The sequence below is a fragment of the Megascapheus bottae genome, chromosome 1 (genome assembly GCF_031878675.1).
Source record: "Megascapheus bottae isolate mThoBot1 chromosome 1, mThoBot2.hap1, whole genome shotgun sequence".
Lineage (NCBI taxonomy): Eukaryota > Metazoa > Chordata > Mammalia > Rodentia > Geomyidae > Megascapheus > Megascapheus bottae.
Window position 1 is genome coordinate 1,099,967 of NC_143509.1, and position 16,273 is coordinate 1,116,239.

Sequence of the window (16,273 nt, forward strand, 5' to 3'; positions counted from 1 at the left end):
GAGCATTCATTCTACCACTAGGCCAAACTCATGGCCCAGATCAATGGCATTTAAAGTTAACATCAAAAATGCTAGCCAAGCGCCACTGGCTCACCCCTGTAATCCTAGCTACTTAGCAGGCTGAGACTGGGGATTTCAGTTTAAAGTAAGCCTAGGCAAGAATCTGCTTGGGGGAAAAAATCTCCTTGAGACTCTTATCTCCAATTACCGAGCAAAAAAGCAAGACTGGAGGTAGTGTAGCAAATGGAAAAGCACCCCAGGACTGGCGTACATACGAATACATGTACACGTGTACACGTGTACACATGTACACATGTACACACACACACACACACACACACACACACACAGCACTGTTGCCATGAAGCAGAAAGTAGAGCGAGACTGGACTTGTGGCAAGCTGCGCTGCTCGCGCAGCACTCTTCCGCCGTGCACAGCTGCCTTGTCTAGTGTCATTCCCGTTAGATCTAGCAAAGGTAAATTTACCCAGTCTCAAACCAACCCGTGGGGTGGGCAGGCCTTCTTTTCTCAAAAAACTTGCTCCGGGTTAAGCAAATCCCAAGGCCAGGCCCGCCTATGTGTCCTGACAAGGCCAGCAGTCTGGGAGGGGTGTGCTGAGTGGAGCCCTCCTGCTTCTCTTCTAACCCACTCGAGGCGTGGCCCTGGCCCACCTCACCTGTGCCTCTCCCGACAGAAATCCTGTCACTGAATAACAGGTAAGCCCCTAACTTTGGACCCGCTACCTAACACTGCATCAGCTTTAAAAAATGAAAAAGTACCTTGTCATCTTCCGGCCACACAACACCTAGTGCAGGAAGCCAGCCCTTGAGGGGCTGCTGCGAGAAACCTGAACACTAGTACAGAAGCATGCACATTTAGGGTTCGCCTCTGCTCAGAAATCTACCGTCTAAACGCTCCCATGACACACACTGCATAGATTTGAAGCAAGGGAACAGAAAACCTAGGAGGACTCTGTTGGCCTCTGCCGCACCTCAGCACAGAAGCTGCATCTGCAGGCACACACTGCAGGCAAGGAGCCCATAGGCCATCCAAGCCAAGTAACAGCTAAACTCGCAAACTCAAATCCTGGACAGGGAAAGCGATCCTCCTTGTGTCCGTTCTCTGCAGGGCTCTGCATGCCTTTCCCTTGGTTCCTGGTGCCTGAAGAAGCAGGAAGAAGGCAGCTCCTGAGATTTCTGGCTCCAGAGCCTGACATCAAAGGCTCCTTCAAATCCCTCTTCTTCAGAGCCTTCTCTGTGGAGGAAAGGATCACTGCCTGTGCCCAGCCTGCCTCCGGGGGAGACAGTACCCTTCCACTGTCTGACTGCTCCTTCAAAAGCTAGGCATGTTACCACCATGGCACAGCCCTGGTTACCAGCTGGAGAAAGTTCTGTGTTAGACCATTCTACAACTGCAATTCCGGAGATATGGCAGCTAGTCACCAAGACTTTTGGGGAAACGTGGACTCATATGCAGCCCCTGAGTCAGGCCCAAGAAGGCCCCTAAGACTCACAGAGTTGAACTTGTGGAAGGAGCGAGCCCAGCACCTCTGCTGCAGAGAACCTGCTCTTGGGACTACATTTTATGCCAGGGCAGGGCCTAGGCTTTCTCATAACCCAGGGAGCAGCCTTGTCACCTGAGGAGGGGTGGGAGGGGGGATCCTGTGCTTGGGGGAGTCTCCACCTCTCCCCAAATCAGGCTGAATAAGCATGCACACTGCACTGAGAAATGTCACCGTGCAGGGCTAACACGCACCACTAAGGTTGAGATGATGGTTCAGGGCTCAGTAAACTGTTGCTTTTCAAAAAGGAGGGTGAAGTTTGCTGTATTACAGATTGGTACAAATTACTCACTGAAGCCAGACGCAGTAGCTCATGCTGTAATCCTAGTTACTCAGGAGGCTGAGATCTGAGGATCAAGGTTCAAAGCCAGCCTGGGCACAAAAGGACCTGAGACTCTTATCTCCAATTAACCTCTAGAAAACAGGAAGTGGGGCTTGGCTCAAGGGTAGGGCTGTAAGCCTTGAGCTGGAGAGCTCAGGGACAGCGCCCAGGCCGAGTTCAAGCCCCATGACCCACAAAACAAAAAACAAACAACAAAAAAAAACTCTCTGAGCCTGCTGTGATAAAAATTCAAATACTCCAGAAATTAAACTTTAGAGCAAACTGCTTTTCGCCTGAGAAGGATGTGGTCCAGGGGAGGTGGGCTGTGGGCCATGACATGGCCTGTGGACCTCAGGTCAGTGGGCTTGACACTGATTTCTAACAACAGCTGAGCTTGTTAACCATAATCGCCATGACCCTAAGGTAAGCATTACATGACACAATTCTCTGTCACTTCTCTCAGAAGAGGTTTAATTTTAGTGTTGGCTCTTCCACTCTGTCCCCATTTTTTTCTTCTTCTGCTGCTTCTTATAAGCATCTTCAATATGTGTCAATCACCCTGTGATGGAGTTTGTAAGTGGCAGGGCACTGGGTGGTGGGGCGCCAGCACCCTCCTCTCACCTGCACCCAGATCAGCCCCAGACAACGTGCAGAAGCCCTGGCATGGGGCTGGGCCCTCTCCGCCAGGCTCTGGGAGAGCCAGCTCCTGTCCCAGAGCCTAGCTGGGTTCGAGGCTGGCACTGACGATGGCAACATTTAAAGGAGGCACTTTCCTCATCACTCACAATCTCCCAACTCCATCTACCACAAATAAGAGCAGCAGGACTCTCCCACATCTATCACTAGTGTCCCTCAAAATGAGCCACACAAAATGTGAGCTCCACGCTCACATCCACCAAGGTCTGTTCCCTCCTCCTCTCCCTTCCCACTCCCAGGAACCCTTTCCTTTAGGTGAGAGCAGTGCACACACCAAAGCCCGACGTGACTGTCACACCTGATCTACACCAGGGCCGGCGCCTGCTCTCCCAGGTGGCATTGGAAATCAGTGCTAACATCCCAGCAGCCTCTCAGCCAGGAGAAAGGCAGGAAGCAGACTTGAAGCTCCAGCTCAGGAAAGAGGAAAAGGTACCACAGCTACTCTCCATCCCTTTTCAGTCCTGGAATTACCACAACAGCACCATTCCCTGCAGAAAGGCCCTTCTAGAAGGTTTGATCATCTCTGCCCACTCCACTCTTAAAACCATAACCAAAAAAAGACTACAACATTTGTTAAATTACCACGGATTCCATCTTTTTATTGCTTTTTATTTTGTTGCTCTTACTATTACTATTGAGACAGAATTGAGCTGTGCAACTCCATTCCTCCTGCCTCAACCCCCCCCAGTGCCCTGAAAACAGGGCAGTGTGTCACCATGCCCAATTCTCTGGAATCAATCTTCGTTAGGCAGCATTGGGATTTGAACTCAAGGCCTTGAGCTTGCCAGACAGGCCTACTGCCACCTGAGCTGCACCTCCAGCTCTCTTGGGCAGTATGGTCATCCAGCATTCAGGGCCTCAGGGAAATGGTGACACCCCCCCCACCACCACCATTTCTACCAAAGCCGATCTTAACCTAAGAGACATCAGCCAAGCTCCTCTTCCTCCCGGAGAGATACCTGGGCTCCCTGGCCAAGCCCCAGACAAGTCTGCTTCCATCTCAGCATATTAAAAAGTGATCTCAGTGGTCACTTCCTGGTCTCCCAGCAAACGTTCCCCTTCCACCTGGATGCCTGCATCTTTCTATTGTCTGCTGCTGGAGGGGGGGGATGACCCCCCACACACTGCCAGGGCACCTTGGACCCACAAAGGTGGGCTGTCCCCTACACTCACCGGAGGAGGAGGGCTCCTGGCCAAGAGCACCTGAGACTGTGACCCCTGGAGTTAACCCTGACCAACTAGCTGGTCTAGGTCACCACCAGGCACCAGGCTGAAGCTCCCGGTGGGGGAGGGGTTCCGGGGAGAGTGGCAGAGAGAACAATCACCTCTAATTGACAACCCAAAAACCCGTCCGGCCCTGGCCCGGCCGGCGCCGCACTTGGCCCCGAAAGGCCACCGCGAGGATCTTACCCGCCCCAGGACCCACCTTCCCTGGCCAGAGCTAGGCACGGTCTCAACACCAGGGACCCTGGACACTCGGCTGGGGCCGGGGGGAGGCCGAGGCTCCTGCAGGAGCCAGGCGGGGGAGGGGGGGTCTGCAGCCGGGAAAAGGGGGGCGACGACGCCCCTGGTCCCCCAACCGCACAGGGCGGCCGCGGCCCCGGCGCCGCCAAGCCATACCCCGGACACCAGTTGCTTCCCGGGCCGCTTCTCTCCCCTCCCCCTCCGGGAGGGCTCCCCGGGGCGGGGGGTGGGGGGCCACGCAGGTGAGCCCCGTGAGGGGCGACGAGGGGGGGCGTCGCAAGGCTGGGGCGGCCGGGGAGGACGGAGGGCTCGGGCTCCGGTCCCTCGCCGGGCTCCCAAAGCCCAGGCCGCGCCGAAGCCTCGGCCTCACGTAGGGCGCGCCGCCCGGCGGCCCGACCCGCCCCCGGCCCGGGTCCGAGGGGCCAGGGGCGGCGTGGCAGCGGGCCCGGCCGGCGCCCGGCGGGCCGGGGTCCCCGAGGAGGGGGAGGGTCCGCGCGCACGCGGCGCGGCCCCGCTCGGCCGAGGGTACTCACGTTGCTCTGGGCGTCGATGGCCTGCAGCAGCCGGTCCCTGATCTGCTGCGGGGACGCCGGAGCCGCTGTCATTGCCTGGGCGAGGCGGGGGGGGAGAGGCCGGGCCAGCGGGCGGGCGGGCTGCGGAGGAGACGCGGGTCACTCACTCGCCGGCCTCCGGGAGCGGGGCCGCATGTTCCCCGCGGCGCCGGGGGAGGTGGGGGCGCGCGGGGTGGCGGAGAGGGGAGCCGGGGCCGGAGCGCGGGCCCGGGCCGCCGCCGCCGCCGCCGCCGCCGCCGCCGCCGCCGCCGCCGCCGCCGCCGCCGCCGCCGCCGCAGCCGCCGAGGGAGGAGGAGAAGGAGGAGGAGGAGGAGGAGGAGGAGGAGCCGCCGCCACCGCCGCCGCCGCCTCGAGAACCAAACTCCACTGAGCAGCCCCCGCGCGCGGCCCTCTGGGTAACTCGCGCCGCACGCAGCGTCGGCGCCACGCTAAGGAGATTGGGAACTGGGAATGGCCGGAGACGCGGGGCCTGGGCGGGGCCGTGCGCACGCCCCGCCCAGCGCTTCTGCGCAGGCGCCGCGGCGCGCGCGCCGGCGCACTCGCCCGACCCGGCCGGCCGACTCGGAGGAGCGGTTGGGAGGCGGTTGGGCGGGGCAACGGCCGCGGCGGAGACCCCGCCCCCGCCGGGCCCGGGCAGGGTCGGCCGCGGGGAGCGTGCGCCCGGCATCCCCGAGCCCGGACGCTCCGGGACCGGCCCCGGGCTGTGGGCGGGGCGGCCGAGCTCCCTGGCGGCCGGGACCCGACACGCGGCCGGAGGCCCGGCGTCCTCGCCGAGGGGTCGCGGGGAGGCGGCCGCCGCCGCGGACCGACGGGACCGACCGGACCGCGGGAAACGCCCGAGTGACAAGGCTGGATCTGAGGCCCGGCTTCTGGGCCGGGCAGGAGCGCGGGACGGCGAGGGAGGAAGGGGGCCGGGGCGGAGGAGGCGGGAGCGGGGCGGTGGGGGGACCCCGCGGGGCGGAGGAGGCGGGAGCGGGGCGGTGGGGGGGACCCCGCGGGCCGGGGCGCTAACCCCTGACCCCTCTGGACCCCGCCCCCCCGTGTTTGGCGTGGCCGCCTCACTGACCTGGTCCACGCTCTCCCCGTGGAGCCGCATCTCCAGGGCGGACGGCTCGGTCGGTCCACGGGAGACGTCCGGCCAGACTGGTCAGGAGCCCTCCACCCGAGATCGTTTCATAGCCCCGGCCCCGGGTGGGCCCGGGTGGGCCGGAAGCCGTCGACCCCCCTCCCTAAGCCCCCGGTGGAGCTGGGATAATAGGATTACTGGGTGGGTCACCTGCGCATTGCTTCAGGGGATGTTTTGTTTTGTGTTAACCTTTCTTGTCTATTCCTCCACTCAGGCTTCTTCTTGGAGGGACCTAAAGATAGAGCCTGAGTGGAGTGTTTCCTGGCAGGCCCAACCGCCTGGGTTCCATCCCCAGCACAAGCATTGCAAGACCTGTAATGCTAGCTACTCAAGAAGCCGAGCTCTGAGCACAGTTCAAAGACAGCTCAGGCGGGAAAAGTCTGGGAGACTGCACTAGCTTGAGAAGGCCTAGGGATGGTACCCAAGCCCTGAGTTTAAGCACAAGGACTGGCAAAAAAAAATAATAGTAAATCAAAAATAAATTTAAAAAAAGGATGGTTGAGCCTGGGGCTCAGAGTTGTGCTTGACTTTCAGTCATTCCAATTTTGTTGGGGATTTTTGGTTTGGGTTTTTTTGGTTTCTTTTTTTTTTTTTCCCTAAGATAGCATCTCAGTATGTGGCCCAGACTGCAATCAAACTATGTATGCCAGGCAGTCCTCGGATTTACAACCCTACTTCCGCTGTCCAAGTGCACTTCTGTTTACTTTAAAAGTGAAACCTGCCAAGTGTGGTGGTGTGTGCCTACAATCCCAGCACTCTGGAGGCAGAGGCTGAAAGGGAAAAAAAAGTAAAAAGAAAACAGGAAAACACACATGGGAGAAAGAGCCAGTCCTTGAGTCAGGTGCCAGTGGACAGGGCTTGTAACAGCAGCTGCTCACAAGGCTGAAATCTGAGGATGGTGGTTTGAAGCCAGACAGGCAGGAAAGTCCATGGGTCTCATCTCTAATTAACCACCAGTAGCCGGAAGTGGAGCGCTGAGGCTCAAGTGGCAGAGCCCCTAAGGCAGAAAAAGCAGAGGACAAGTCTCTGAAGGTTCAAGCCCCTGGCACTGGCCAAAAAAAAAAAGAATGTAATGCACTGCATATATTTTTTTAATTAAAATACGTATGGTACACAAAAATACCCCCAAAAGGAAAGAAACCAAAATTTTTACAGTACTTCTTTAAAAGGTAGAAAGACAGGGCCAGGAGTTTGGCCTAGTGGTTAAAGTGCTTGCCTAGCATGCATGAAGACCCGGGTTCGATTCCTTGGTACCACGTACATAGAAAAAAGCCGGAAGTGGTGCTAAGGCTCAAGTGGTAGAGCTCTAGCCTTGAGAAAGTCCAAGGACAGTGCTCAGGCCCTGAGCTCAAGCTCAGGACTGGCAAAAAAAAAAAAAAAAGACAGTGAATTTAGTTTTCTTCCTTCTCGAGCCCTGGGCTCTGCCACCATCCTGGCCAATCTTCAGGAGCTCCAGTGGCCACAGCCCAGTGAGGGGCTGCTATCCGTTGACCCAAAGTGGAGGTGCAGAAACGTGGTTGTCCTCACCAGTGTATGGTTTGGGGGGATAGCAGTGGCAGTAGTGGGATTTGAACCTGAGCCCCACATACATGGCTCTACAGCCTAGCCAAACCTTCAGCCCTTTTTTACACTGGTTGAAATATGGTCTTGGTTTTGCCCACACCTACACCTGGATTGCTTACTGTGGCTGGACCTGCAGCTTTCCTCACCCAGCGCTGGGACTGCCAGCAGACAGAGGAAAGCCATGGCTGCTCCCCAGGCGAGAAAGTAGCTGGGGAAGTGCTGAAGCCCACCCCGGACCCATGATTCTGTGTGCCTTGCCTGTCACTTCCCCAGGCCCCACGTGTGGTGGCTCACACCTGTAACCTCAGCTATTCAGGAAGCTGAAATCTGAGTATCGCACTTCAAAGCCAGCCTAGGCAGGAAAGTCCATGAGATTCTCATGCCCATTTAACCAGAAAAGGAGAAGAAATGGAGCTGTGGCTCAAGTGGTAGAATGCTAACCTTGAGAAAGCCCAAGGACAGTGCTCAGGCCCCAAGTTCAAGCTGGTAAAAAGAAAAAAAAATGCTCAAGAATAGCACCCAAGCCGAGTTTTAGCCCAAGAACAGTGGGCCTGTAACAGCTATCTGCTGTTAGGAGTGCATACAGCTGGCCTTCCCTGTCACTAGAGCCATGAGCCAAGTCGTCTTTACATGGATGGTAAGGATACGGTGCCAGGACTCCGGGCACTTCAGTTTGCTGGCACACTGGAAGGCACAGGAAAGCACTCACACCAGGACAGCGCAGCCCTAAGCAGGCGAGGAAGCGAGACCAGAGGCACAGCTGTGCTGGGGGGCTGCTGCCACCCACACTCAGCACCCACTACCACCCCAGAAGCCCTGTCCCAGGGGCCAGCCCAGCCACTCCTGTGTGCCCTTGACCGCCAGGGCCCCATCCCAGAGCGCCAGATAAACAGGGCCCCATGCCACAGGGGCCTGCCACTTCAGCTCACTTCCTTCGAGGTGACTCAGGACTGAGTGGGGGAGCAAATCCAGGGGCCTTCTCTTATCTGGGTCAAGTTTCAGAGCCCCAGTCCTGCACAATTCTATTTGTGTGGGGGCGGGGCCTGGGCTCCATCCCCAATACCACAAAGCAAACGTGGGATGGACCAGGAGTGTGGCCTCGTGGTAGAATGCTCTCGCCTAGCATGCATGAAGACCCAGGTTCGATTCAGTACCTAGCTACTCAGGAGGCTGAGATCGAGGTTCAAAGCCAGCAGAGGCACAAAAGGACCTGAGACTCTGATCTCCAATTGACCTCCAGAAAACAGGAAGTGGGGCTTGGCTCAAGGGTAGGGCGGGAGCCTTGAGCTCAGGGACAGCACCCATGCCAAGTTCAAGCCCTATGACCCACAAAAAAATTTAAATAAAAAAGTGAAAAAGCGGACCGGGAGTTTGGCCTAGTGGTTAAAGTGCTTGCCTAGGATGCATGAATACCTGGGTTCGATTCCCCGGTACCACATACATAGAAAAAAACCAGAAGTGGTGCTGAGGCTCAAGTGGTAGAGCTCTAGCCTTGAGAAAGTCCAAGGACAGTGCTCAGGCCCTGAGCTCAAGCCCAGGACTGGCCCCCAAAAAAAAAGAGGATGGAACTTCAGAGGCCAGCCTGGGTGGTTAGACCTCTTAAATCACAAGCCAAGTGTGGCAGTGCTGGCCTGTCAGCCCTGCACAGACAGAAGCAGAGGTAGGGAGACAGCTGTCTGGCATCCACCTGGACGGGAAGCAGGACCTCTTCCTAAAAACAACTGGAGAACAACAGGGCTGGAGTTCTCACTCAGCTGTACTGTGCTAGCCTAGCAGATGCAAGGCCCCAGTTCAAACCCTGATGCTGCTGCCTGGCTCTTCCACAGGAGGATGGCACTTTAGCCATCCATCACAGCTCCCCTTCCAGCTTCCCCTTCACCTGGTCATAGGGCTTGATAATCCTGCCTAGCTTCTCAGCAGGCTGAGAAGATCTGAGGAGCACAGTTTGCAACTGCCTGGGGCAGGAGAGCCTGTGAGACTCCATCTCCAGCTCACCACCAGAAGACCAGAAGTGGCGTGGTGGCTCAAAGTGGTAGAGTGCTATCCATGAGCACAAAGGCTGAGGGACAGCGGCGACCGTGAACCTGTTGTTGGGGCCAGGGGTGGGGGCAGGTGAGCAAAGAGTGGGCCAGATTCCTCACCGACCTGGGAGAGCTCAAGGCCAAGCTGAGGTGCACAATGAAGTCCTGTCTCACACTGAAAGCAGACCTCCAGCTCAGATCGTACAAATAACCAAACACAGGAATCCACTCCTAGAGTCCCAGGTCCAGGAGGGAGGGGCGGCAGGAAGATCAACGAACCCCAGAATCCAAGGCCAATCGGGGTAACATACTAAGACGCCACCCTCCAAGTTTAAATCACATGCAATTTATAGAAATGAGCTTTATTTCCAGCCAACACAGTGGCTTCCTCCCTCCAGCCACCCCTACCAATCAGGACCTCAGAAACCACAACCAACCCACGGCCTCGCCAGCCACCATGCGCTGTCCACGCAGCCGCCAAGCCAGGGCTGCTCTAAGAAGCTTCTGGACCAACACTGCACCCGGCACTTAGGTAAGATTCAGCGGACACACTCTAGAAGTCACCTACTCAAAGAGCTATTCACTGGGGAGGGCCAGCCCCGGCTACAGGGCGGTCCCAACCTGCCTCTTCCCTGTCCCCGCCTCCTCCCTGGGCCCCTCCTCCTCCTCCCTGTCCCGGCCTCCTCCCTGGGCCCCACATCCCACTGCTGTCCCCAGTAACTGCAGGTGACAAGGCTGTGCCCCTCCTCCCACCAGCTACCCAGGTTCCTTCCAGGGATCACCCCATTCAGCAGAGTGCCCTCATCCTGACAGCACCCATGGCTGCTTTGGCGCCACCAGGATGGAGGAAGAATTCAGCAGGCTGGTTATTTATAAACCACCCAAAGGACGGTTTCGCACTTCCCAGCCAGCCCTGTGCCCAGGTAAAGTTAGGGATAAGAGATGCAGCTAGCCAGGTGCCCGTGGCTCAGGACTGTAATCCCAGCTAGACAGGAGGCTGAGATCTGAGGGTCCTGGTTCAAAACCTGCCCAAGCAGAGAAAACCAAGAGACTCAGCTCCCGTGCTTCAAGTGGGAGGGCCAACTGTGAGCAATAAAGCACAGACCTGCGGAGTGGAATGATTTATAAAAAAAAAAAAAAAAAAAAATCTGTACAATTCTAACCAAAAGTGTAGTTATTATAAATCAACCAAGAGATATCCTGAAACACGTTACACTGAGCACTGGTCAGAAGAGAGACCCTACCACGATGGAAGGTTCTAGACCTTTCGTGTGGGACTGCCACGTTAGCCTAGCCCCGTAAGCCTTCAGGAGACCTTTACATTTCCAGACCCCAGTTCCACAGTTGCAGGCTCTGAGGCCAGGCGTGACCCCACCCACCCACCACCACTTTGGCTTTCTGAGAAGGTCCCTGGTTTTCCGATCTGAACATTCTGGAAGGCAGCAGAGAGGGAGGAGGCAGCTTCTATGTCCAGGGAGGGAAGGTCTGGGTTCTGTCTGCAGGCTCAGGAGCCAAACAGTCTGGAAAACAGAGGGATTTAAAAATGGCTGTGAGAGAGAGAAGTTTCTCTAACAGGAACTTTGTAGGATGGCAAACACAATTCTATACTCAATGATCAGGAACCAGTTATATAAGAAAAGTAACTCAGTAATACAGTCTAACAATTGTTTCAATAAGCCTGTAGTCTCGGCTCTGTTACCTCCAAGAGGGGTTCAGTCTGTAGGGGGGAAGGGGAAGTGGAAGAGAAGGGAGAGGACAGCTGAGGAAAAGGAGAGGAAGAAGAAGAGGAGGAGGGGGAAGAGGAGGAGGAGGGGGAAGAGGAGGAAGAGAAAGACAGCAGCAGTGGAGCGAGGCTTCTTTGGTAAAAAAGACATAATCATCTGCAGATTCTGTAAACAGACAGGGTCCTGGATCCAAAGCCCATCCGACAGGGACTAACCCTTCACCCAGATCTGTAACATCCTGGGCTGGGCTGGGCACGGAGCTCAGGGGTAGCCTGCTTGCCTGGCATGCACGAAGCCCTGGGTTCCATTCCTCAGTATCAAATACACAGAAAAAAACAGAAGTGACACTATGGCTCAAGTGCCAGTGTACTAGCCCTGAGCAAAAGCAGCTCAGGGAGGGACAGTGCCTAGGTCCTGAGTTCAACACCCAAGACTGGCACAAAAGAAAAAAGAAAAAAAAAAAGCTGTAACATCTCAGCCCATTTTGTGATTCCTGGAACTGTGGCACTTTCATCACTAAAAAGATCACTTTTTTGGGGGGGAGGGCGGGGCTGTTGAACCCAGGACCTCGTGCTTCCAGGCAGATGGCCACATCCTCAGCTCTGGTTATGTAGGAATCGCGGTTTTATTCTTCGCCCAGAGCCAGCCAGGGCCTCACTCCTCCTACTGCTGTGGGTGACAGCACAGGACAACAGGCTCCTGCTACTGGCTGAGATGGCATCTCGTCAACGTTTGGTTTGGGGGGGGGGGCCAATCATGGGTCTTGAACTCAGGGCCTAGGCATTGTCCTTGGACACTTTTTGCTCAGGGCTGGCACTCTATCACTTGAGCCACAGCACCAGCTTTTTCTGCGTATGTGGTACTGAGAAATTGAACCCAGGGCTTCCTGCATGTTAGGCGATCACGCTGCCACTAGGCTACCTTCCGGGCCCTCTCATGAACTTTGTGCCTGGACTGGCCTTGAGCCCGAACTGCTCTAGCTTGGCCTCCTACACGGCTATGCTTACAGGCTGAGGCACTGACACCTGGCAAAAAAAAAAAAAGATCCTGGACTAAACAAGGAAGACATGACCGCTGCCCACCCAGTCTGGAGACAGCATGGGGCCTAAGTGTGGTAAGTGTGAGACCCCAGCAGTGCCCCCTCCCCAAAACAGGAACTTCCTGAATCGTCTCTGTAACATTCCTGAAAACCTAAACTTCCACCATGGGGGCTCACGCCTGTAACCCTAGCTCCTCAAAGAGCCCGAGATCTGAGGACTGTGGTTCAAAGCCACGTGGAGCAGGATCCAGCAGCTACCAGGCCCGTGCCCCACGTTTCCACCTGAGTGAACACGTCCAGGCTCAACAGAGGTGGCACTTGAGGGTGACAGCTCCACTAACTTGGAGGGCTCTTAGGGAAGGAGAGAGCAGGAGCCCCAAGTGCCAGATCGGGAGGGAGGCTGGCGGGCGCGGCAGCTGCGGGGATTCGGGGGGGGGGGGGCACATACACGACCATGCAGAGCATCATGAACACGTTCCACAGGGCGATGAAGATCCGGAAGTAGCGGAGGCTCAGCAGGAACTCCCGGATGTTGTCACCTGGAAGCCAAAGACCACTTTCCATCACAAAGGTCACCACCCACTGCAGTCACTGCAGCCTCAAGGCCCGCCCCATCCCCAGGCTACCAGCCAATCCCATCAGAGCACTGGGCTCTGCAGCTCTGGCTGGCATGGAAAGGAACATGTGACTCAAATGTCCAATCAAGAATGCCTAGGGACTGAAACCCAAACACAGAGAAAGGGACAGTCACTTTTGGCTTAAGATGTAGCTCAGTGGTAGAATCCTAGCTTACCTGGGATTCATCCATTCCCAACCCCCTCCCCAGAAAAAGCATCTCTAGTTTGTGCACCTCAAATAGAAAGTTTACTTTGATGATGTCCTCTGACCTCCTCTGATGACAAGATCAAAGCCCCCTCCAAGGGGAAGAAATCTAGTACATTAAAAAGACCAAGGAAGCCAGTCACCAGGGCCTCACACCTGTAATCCCAGCTACTCAGGAGGCTGGGATCTGAGGATCCTGGTTCAAAGCCAGCCCAAGCAGCAAAGTCTGTGGGCTTCTCATCTTCAATTAACCAGCAGACAGTGACACTTTGGCTCAAAGTGGTTGGGCACTAAAACTCAGGGACAGTACCCAAGCCCTGAGTTCAAGCCCCATGACCTACCAAAAAAAAAGAGGCCAAACAAAGTCAGGCATGGTAGCTCCCACCTATTATCCTGATACTTGGAAGCTGACAGCAGAAGGCTTAACGCCAGAGGCCACAAAGCTGACAAGATCCATTCTCAGTAAGTGCTAAGCCTGATTGGACACACATGCCACCACAGCTAACAGGAGACTGAAATCCACAGAGCCATACAATCCAAGAATGGTGATTCGTGGATGGAGCTACCTGAAGGAACCCATCAATGAATGCATGATCCGATGGTCCGCCCACTGATTAAGAAAACCATCTCCAGAGCTGAAGGGCGTGGTTCAAGTGGTAGTGCCCAAGTTCAATCTTTTTTTTTTTAAAGAATTTTTTTTTTTTTTTTGGCCCCTTTCTCTTTCTGGCCCCGCTCGCTCCGGCCCGGGTCGCTCCCGCACGCTCCTGGCCCCGCTCGCTCGGGCCCTGGCTTGCTCTGGCCCCGCTCGCTCCGGCCCGGCCAGCTCTCGCTTGCTCCTGGCTCTGCTCGCTCTGGCCCCTTCTCGCTCTGGCCCCGCTCGCTCCGGCCTCGCTGGCTCTGGCTCGGCTTGCTCCCGCACGCTCCGGTCCTGCTCGCTCCGGCCCCGCTCGCTCCGGCCACCACTCGGTTGGGCTCTGTTCACTTCAGCTCAGCTCGCTTCTTTCGCTCTCTGTCGCCGTCGCAGTCTTGTCTCTGCCACTTTTCCGGTTTGGTTGTGTCTCGTCTCTGCCACTTCCGGCTTGGTTGTGTATGTGGGATACCGAGGAATCGAACCCGGGTCTTTGTGCATGCTAGTCAAGCACTTTAACCGCTAGGCCAAACTCCCGGGCCCTTTAAAGAATTTATTAACGTTGACTTTTACATCGTATTTTAAATGACAAGTTTAACATACAAGTGTTCAAGGAGGGAATCTCTATTTACAATCACTGGGACTTAGTATTTAGAACTTAATCACAATTAGGCTAAGAGTTTGTATGTCACAGAAACACCAAGTTCAATCTTTACTACCATCAAAACAAAACATCCTATCCCCCACCCAAATATGGCCATGTGGTGGCACTCAGCTGCAATCCCAGAACCTCGGAGACTAAGGTAACAGATGGCAACTTTAAGACCAGCTTGGACTAAACAATGAATCCCAGGCCAAGGTTGGCACCACGCTCTTATGCCTAATTCCAGCTATGCAGAGAATGAGAATGGAAAGATTGTGGTTTAAGACCACCCTCAGCAAAGAAACCTTGTGAGACACCCCCTCCCCCCCCCACACACACACACAACTCAACCAATAAAAGAAAGCTAAGCAGGAGGGAGTGCACTGGTCAACACAGTTCAAGCCCTAGGACTGGCAAGCAAGCAAGCAAGCAAGAAAGGTGGTAGGAAGGTAGGTCTGAGGGCCTGGCTTAAATGGTAAAGCACCTGCTTAGTAATCACAAGGCCTGGAGTTATGAGTTTAAACCCCAAGAGCACCACCCAAAATTTAAAAAAATAAAAAAGGCACAAACTCTGGAATGAGAAAAGCCTAAGAATGTACACTTCCTGCTGCATGAGACTTAGGCTTAGAATCTACAGGATCTACACAAAATTCTGTAACCCTGGCTTCTAAAAAGGATGAGATCAGGCTGGGCTCTGGTGGCTCATGTCTGCGATCCCAGCCAGCTGCTCAGGAGGCCGAGCCCCAAGGATCAAGGGTATGTGTAAGTCAGTCTGGGCCAGAAAGTTTGTGACTCTAATGTCCAATTAACCACCGGAAAACCATTCAGTGGTGCTGTGACTCAAAGTGGTAGAGGGTGAGCCTTGGGCAAAAGGCTTCAAGCCCGGCAACCACCACCACAAACAACAAAAAGGGCTGAGATCTGAGGGTCACAGTTCAAAGCCAGTCTAGGCAGGCAAGGCCAAGAGACTTACCTCCAATAAACTAACCCAAAAGAAAAGCTGTAGCTGGGCTCGCCCCTGTCATCCTAGCTACTCAAGAGGCTGAGATCTGAGCATCACGGTTCCAAGACAGGAAGTGCAGAATACTGACCAAGACATTCTTACCTCCCATTCACCGCTCAGACCTGGAAAGTGGCACTGGGGCTCATGTAGTAGAGCACTGACTGCCTTGAGCACAAAGAGGTTTAGTTCAAACCCCACAACCGACAGAGAAAAAAAAACAAAACAAAAAGCTGTAAATGGAGATGCGGCTCAGTGGTTGAGTGCTGGCCGGGAGCTCATGCCCGGGATCGGGCACAAGGAAACGTACCTGTGCTGGGCTCTTTCGACTCCTCCCCAAAGCCTTGCGTGTCCTTCTTCTTCCTACAAAGACAAGCAAGCAACTGTGTCCAGCCTTCGTGGGCCCGAAGACCGCAAGAACCCGCTCAGAACGGCGCGGGGACCCCTCCACGGCGGCATCGGGGAAGGGGACGGGAACCCGAGGGGCGTGGTTGGTGACGTCAGGGGGCGTGGCTGGCGCTCGGGGCGGGGCCAGCGCTCCACGGGTGGGGCCAACCCTACGCGGCCTACTCACAGCTTAAAGTTGAGCACGGCGCCAGCGTTCATCAGCAGAGTCCTGCGGAGGGAGAACTCGGTTACCACAGCCGCCTTCCAACCCGTCTGGCTCTCCGTGCCCACGCTCCCGTCCCCCTCATTACCCGAACAGCAGGATGTCCCCGATCATCTTTACGGCCCGACACTCCGTCCTAACCGGAACCGGAAGTACGCGCAAAAGGAGGCGAGCGGAGCCAGAGCCGACCAATCATGAGGCAGTCTTGAGAGGACTGGTCCAATCGAAGGCTAAAGCATTCGGAGTCCCGCCCTCTACAGGCCAGCCCGCCTTCGGGGAATGCGCGCGCCTCTACCCGTTGGTGAGGCGGGGCTACTGGGGACGTGGGCGGAGCTACAGTGTGACGTGTAAGAGGCGGAGCTTCCCCTTTAGAGCTGGCAGTGGGTCCCGCGTTCGGAGTGTACTGCGCCTGCGTGAGACCTGGCGAGGCCCCAGTGATGGTTTTCCCGATGGTCCACCGGGTTGGGACTCTGGGAGGTGGT

At 55.9% G+C, this 16,273-nt stretch overlaps 2 protein-coding genes across 2 annotated transcripts in view; both read right to left on the reverse strand.

Moving 5' to 3' along the window:
• Med26 (mediator complex subunit 26) overlaps positions 1-4,788 on the reverse strand; it is a 36,152-nt gene extending 31,364 nt beyond the window's left edge. The window contains exon 1 of the mRNA XM_090335003.1: positions 4,577-4,788. Within this exon, the coding sequence (XP_090191129.1) occupies positions 4,577-4,648 (72 nt within the window). The 5' untranslated portion in view covers positions 4,649-4,788. The remainder of the gene's footprint in view (positions 1-4,576) is intronic.
• Positions 4,789-10,431: 5,643 nt separating this feature from the next.
• Smim7 (small integral membrane protein 7) lies at positions 10,432-16,012 on the reverse strand. Its single transcript, XM_090335017.1, has 5 exons — positions 15,880-16,012; positions 15,756-15,797; positions 15,492-15,544; positions 12,537-12,627; positions 10,432-10,845 (listed from the first exon to the last, which is right to left on the reverse strand). Exons 1-5 carry the CDS (start codon positions 15,903-15,905, stop codon positions 10,830-10,832), a joined length of 228 nt encoding a protein of 75 aa, XP_090191143.1. The 5' UTR covers positions 15,906-16,012; the 3' UTR covers positions 10,432-10,829.
• Between the last annotated feature and the right edge of the window lie 261 nt (positions 16,013-16,273).

What these genes read in the sequence shown, in the direction of transcription:
- Smim7 (XM_090335017.1), bottom strand. Translation starts at nt 15,905, where the DNA reads ATGATCGGGGACATCCTGCTGTTCGG. An exon ending in GGGGACATCCTGCTGTTCGG is followed by an intron (nt 15,798 to 15,879) that starts GTAATGAGGGGG and finishes CTCCCTCCGCAG; the next exon opens with GACTCTGCTGATGAACGCTG. An exon ending in GCCGTGCTCAACTTTAAGCT is followed by an intron (nt 15,545 to 15,755) that starts GTGAGTAGGCCG and finishes TTGTCTTTGTAG; the next exon opens with GAAGAAGAAGGACACGCAAG.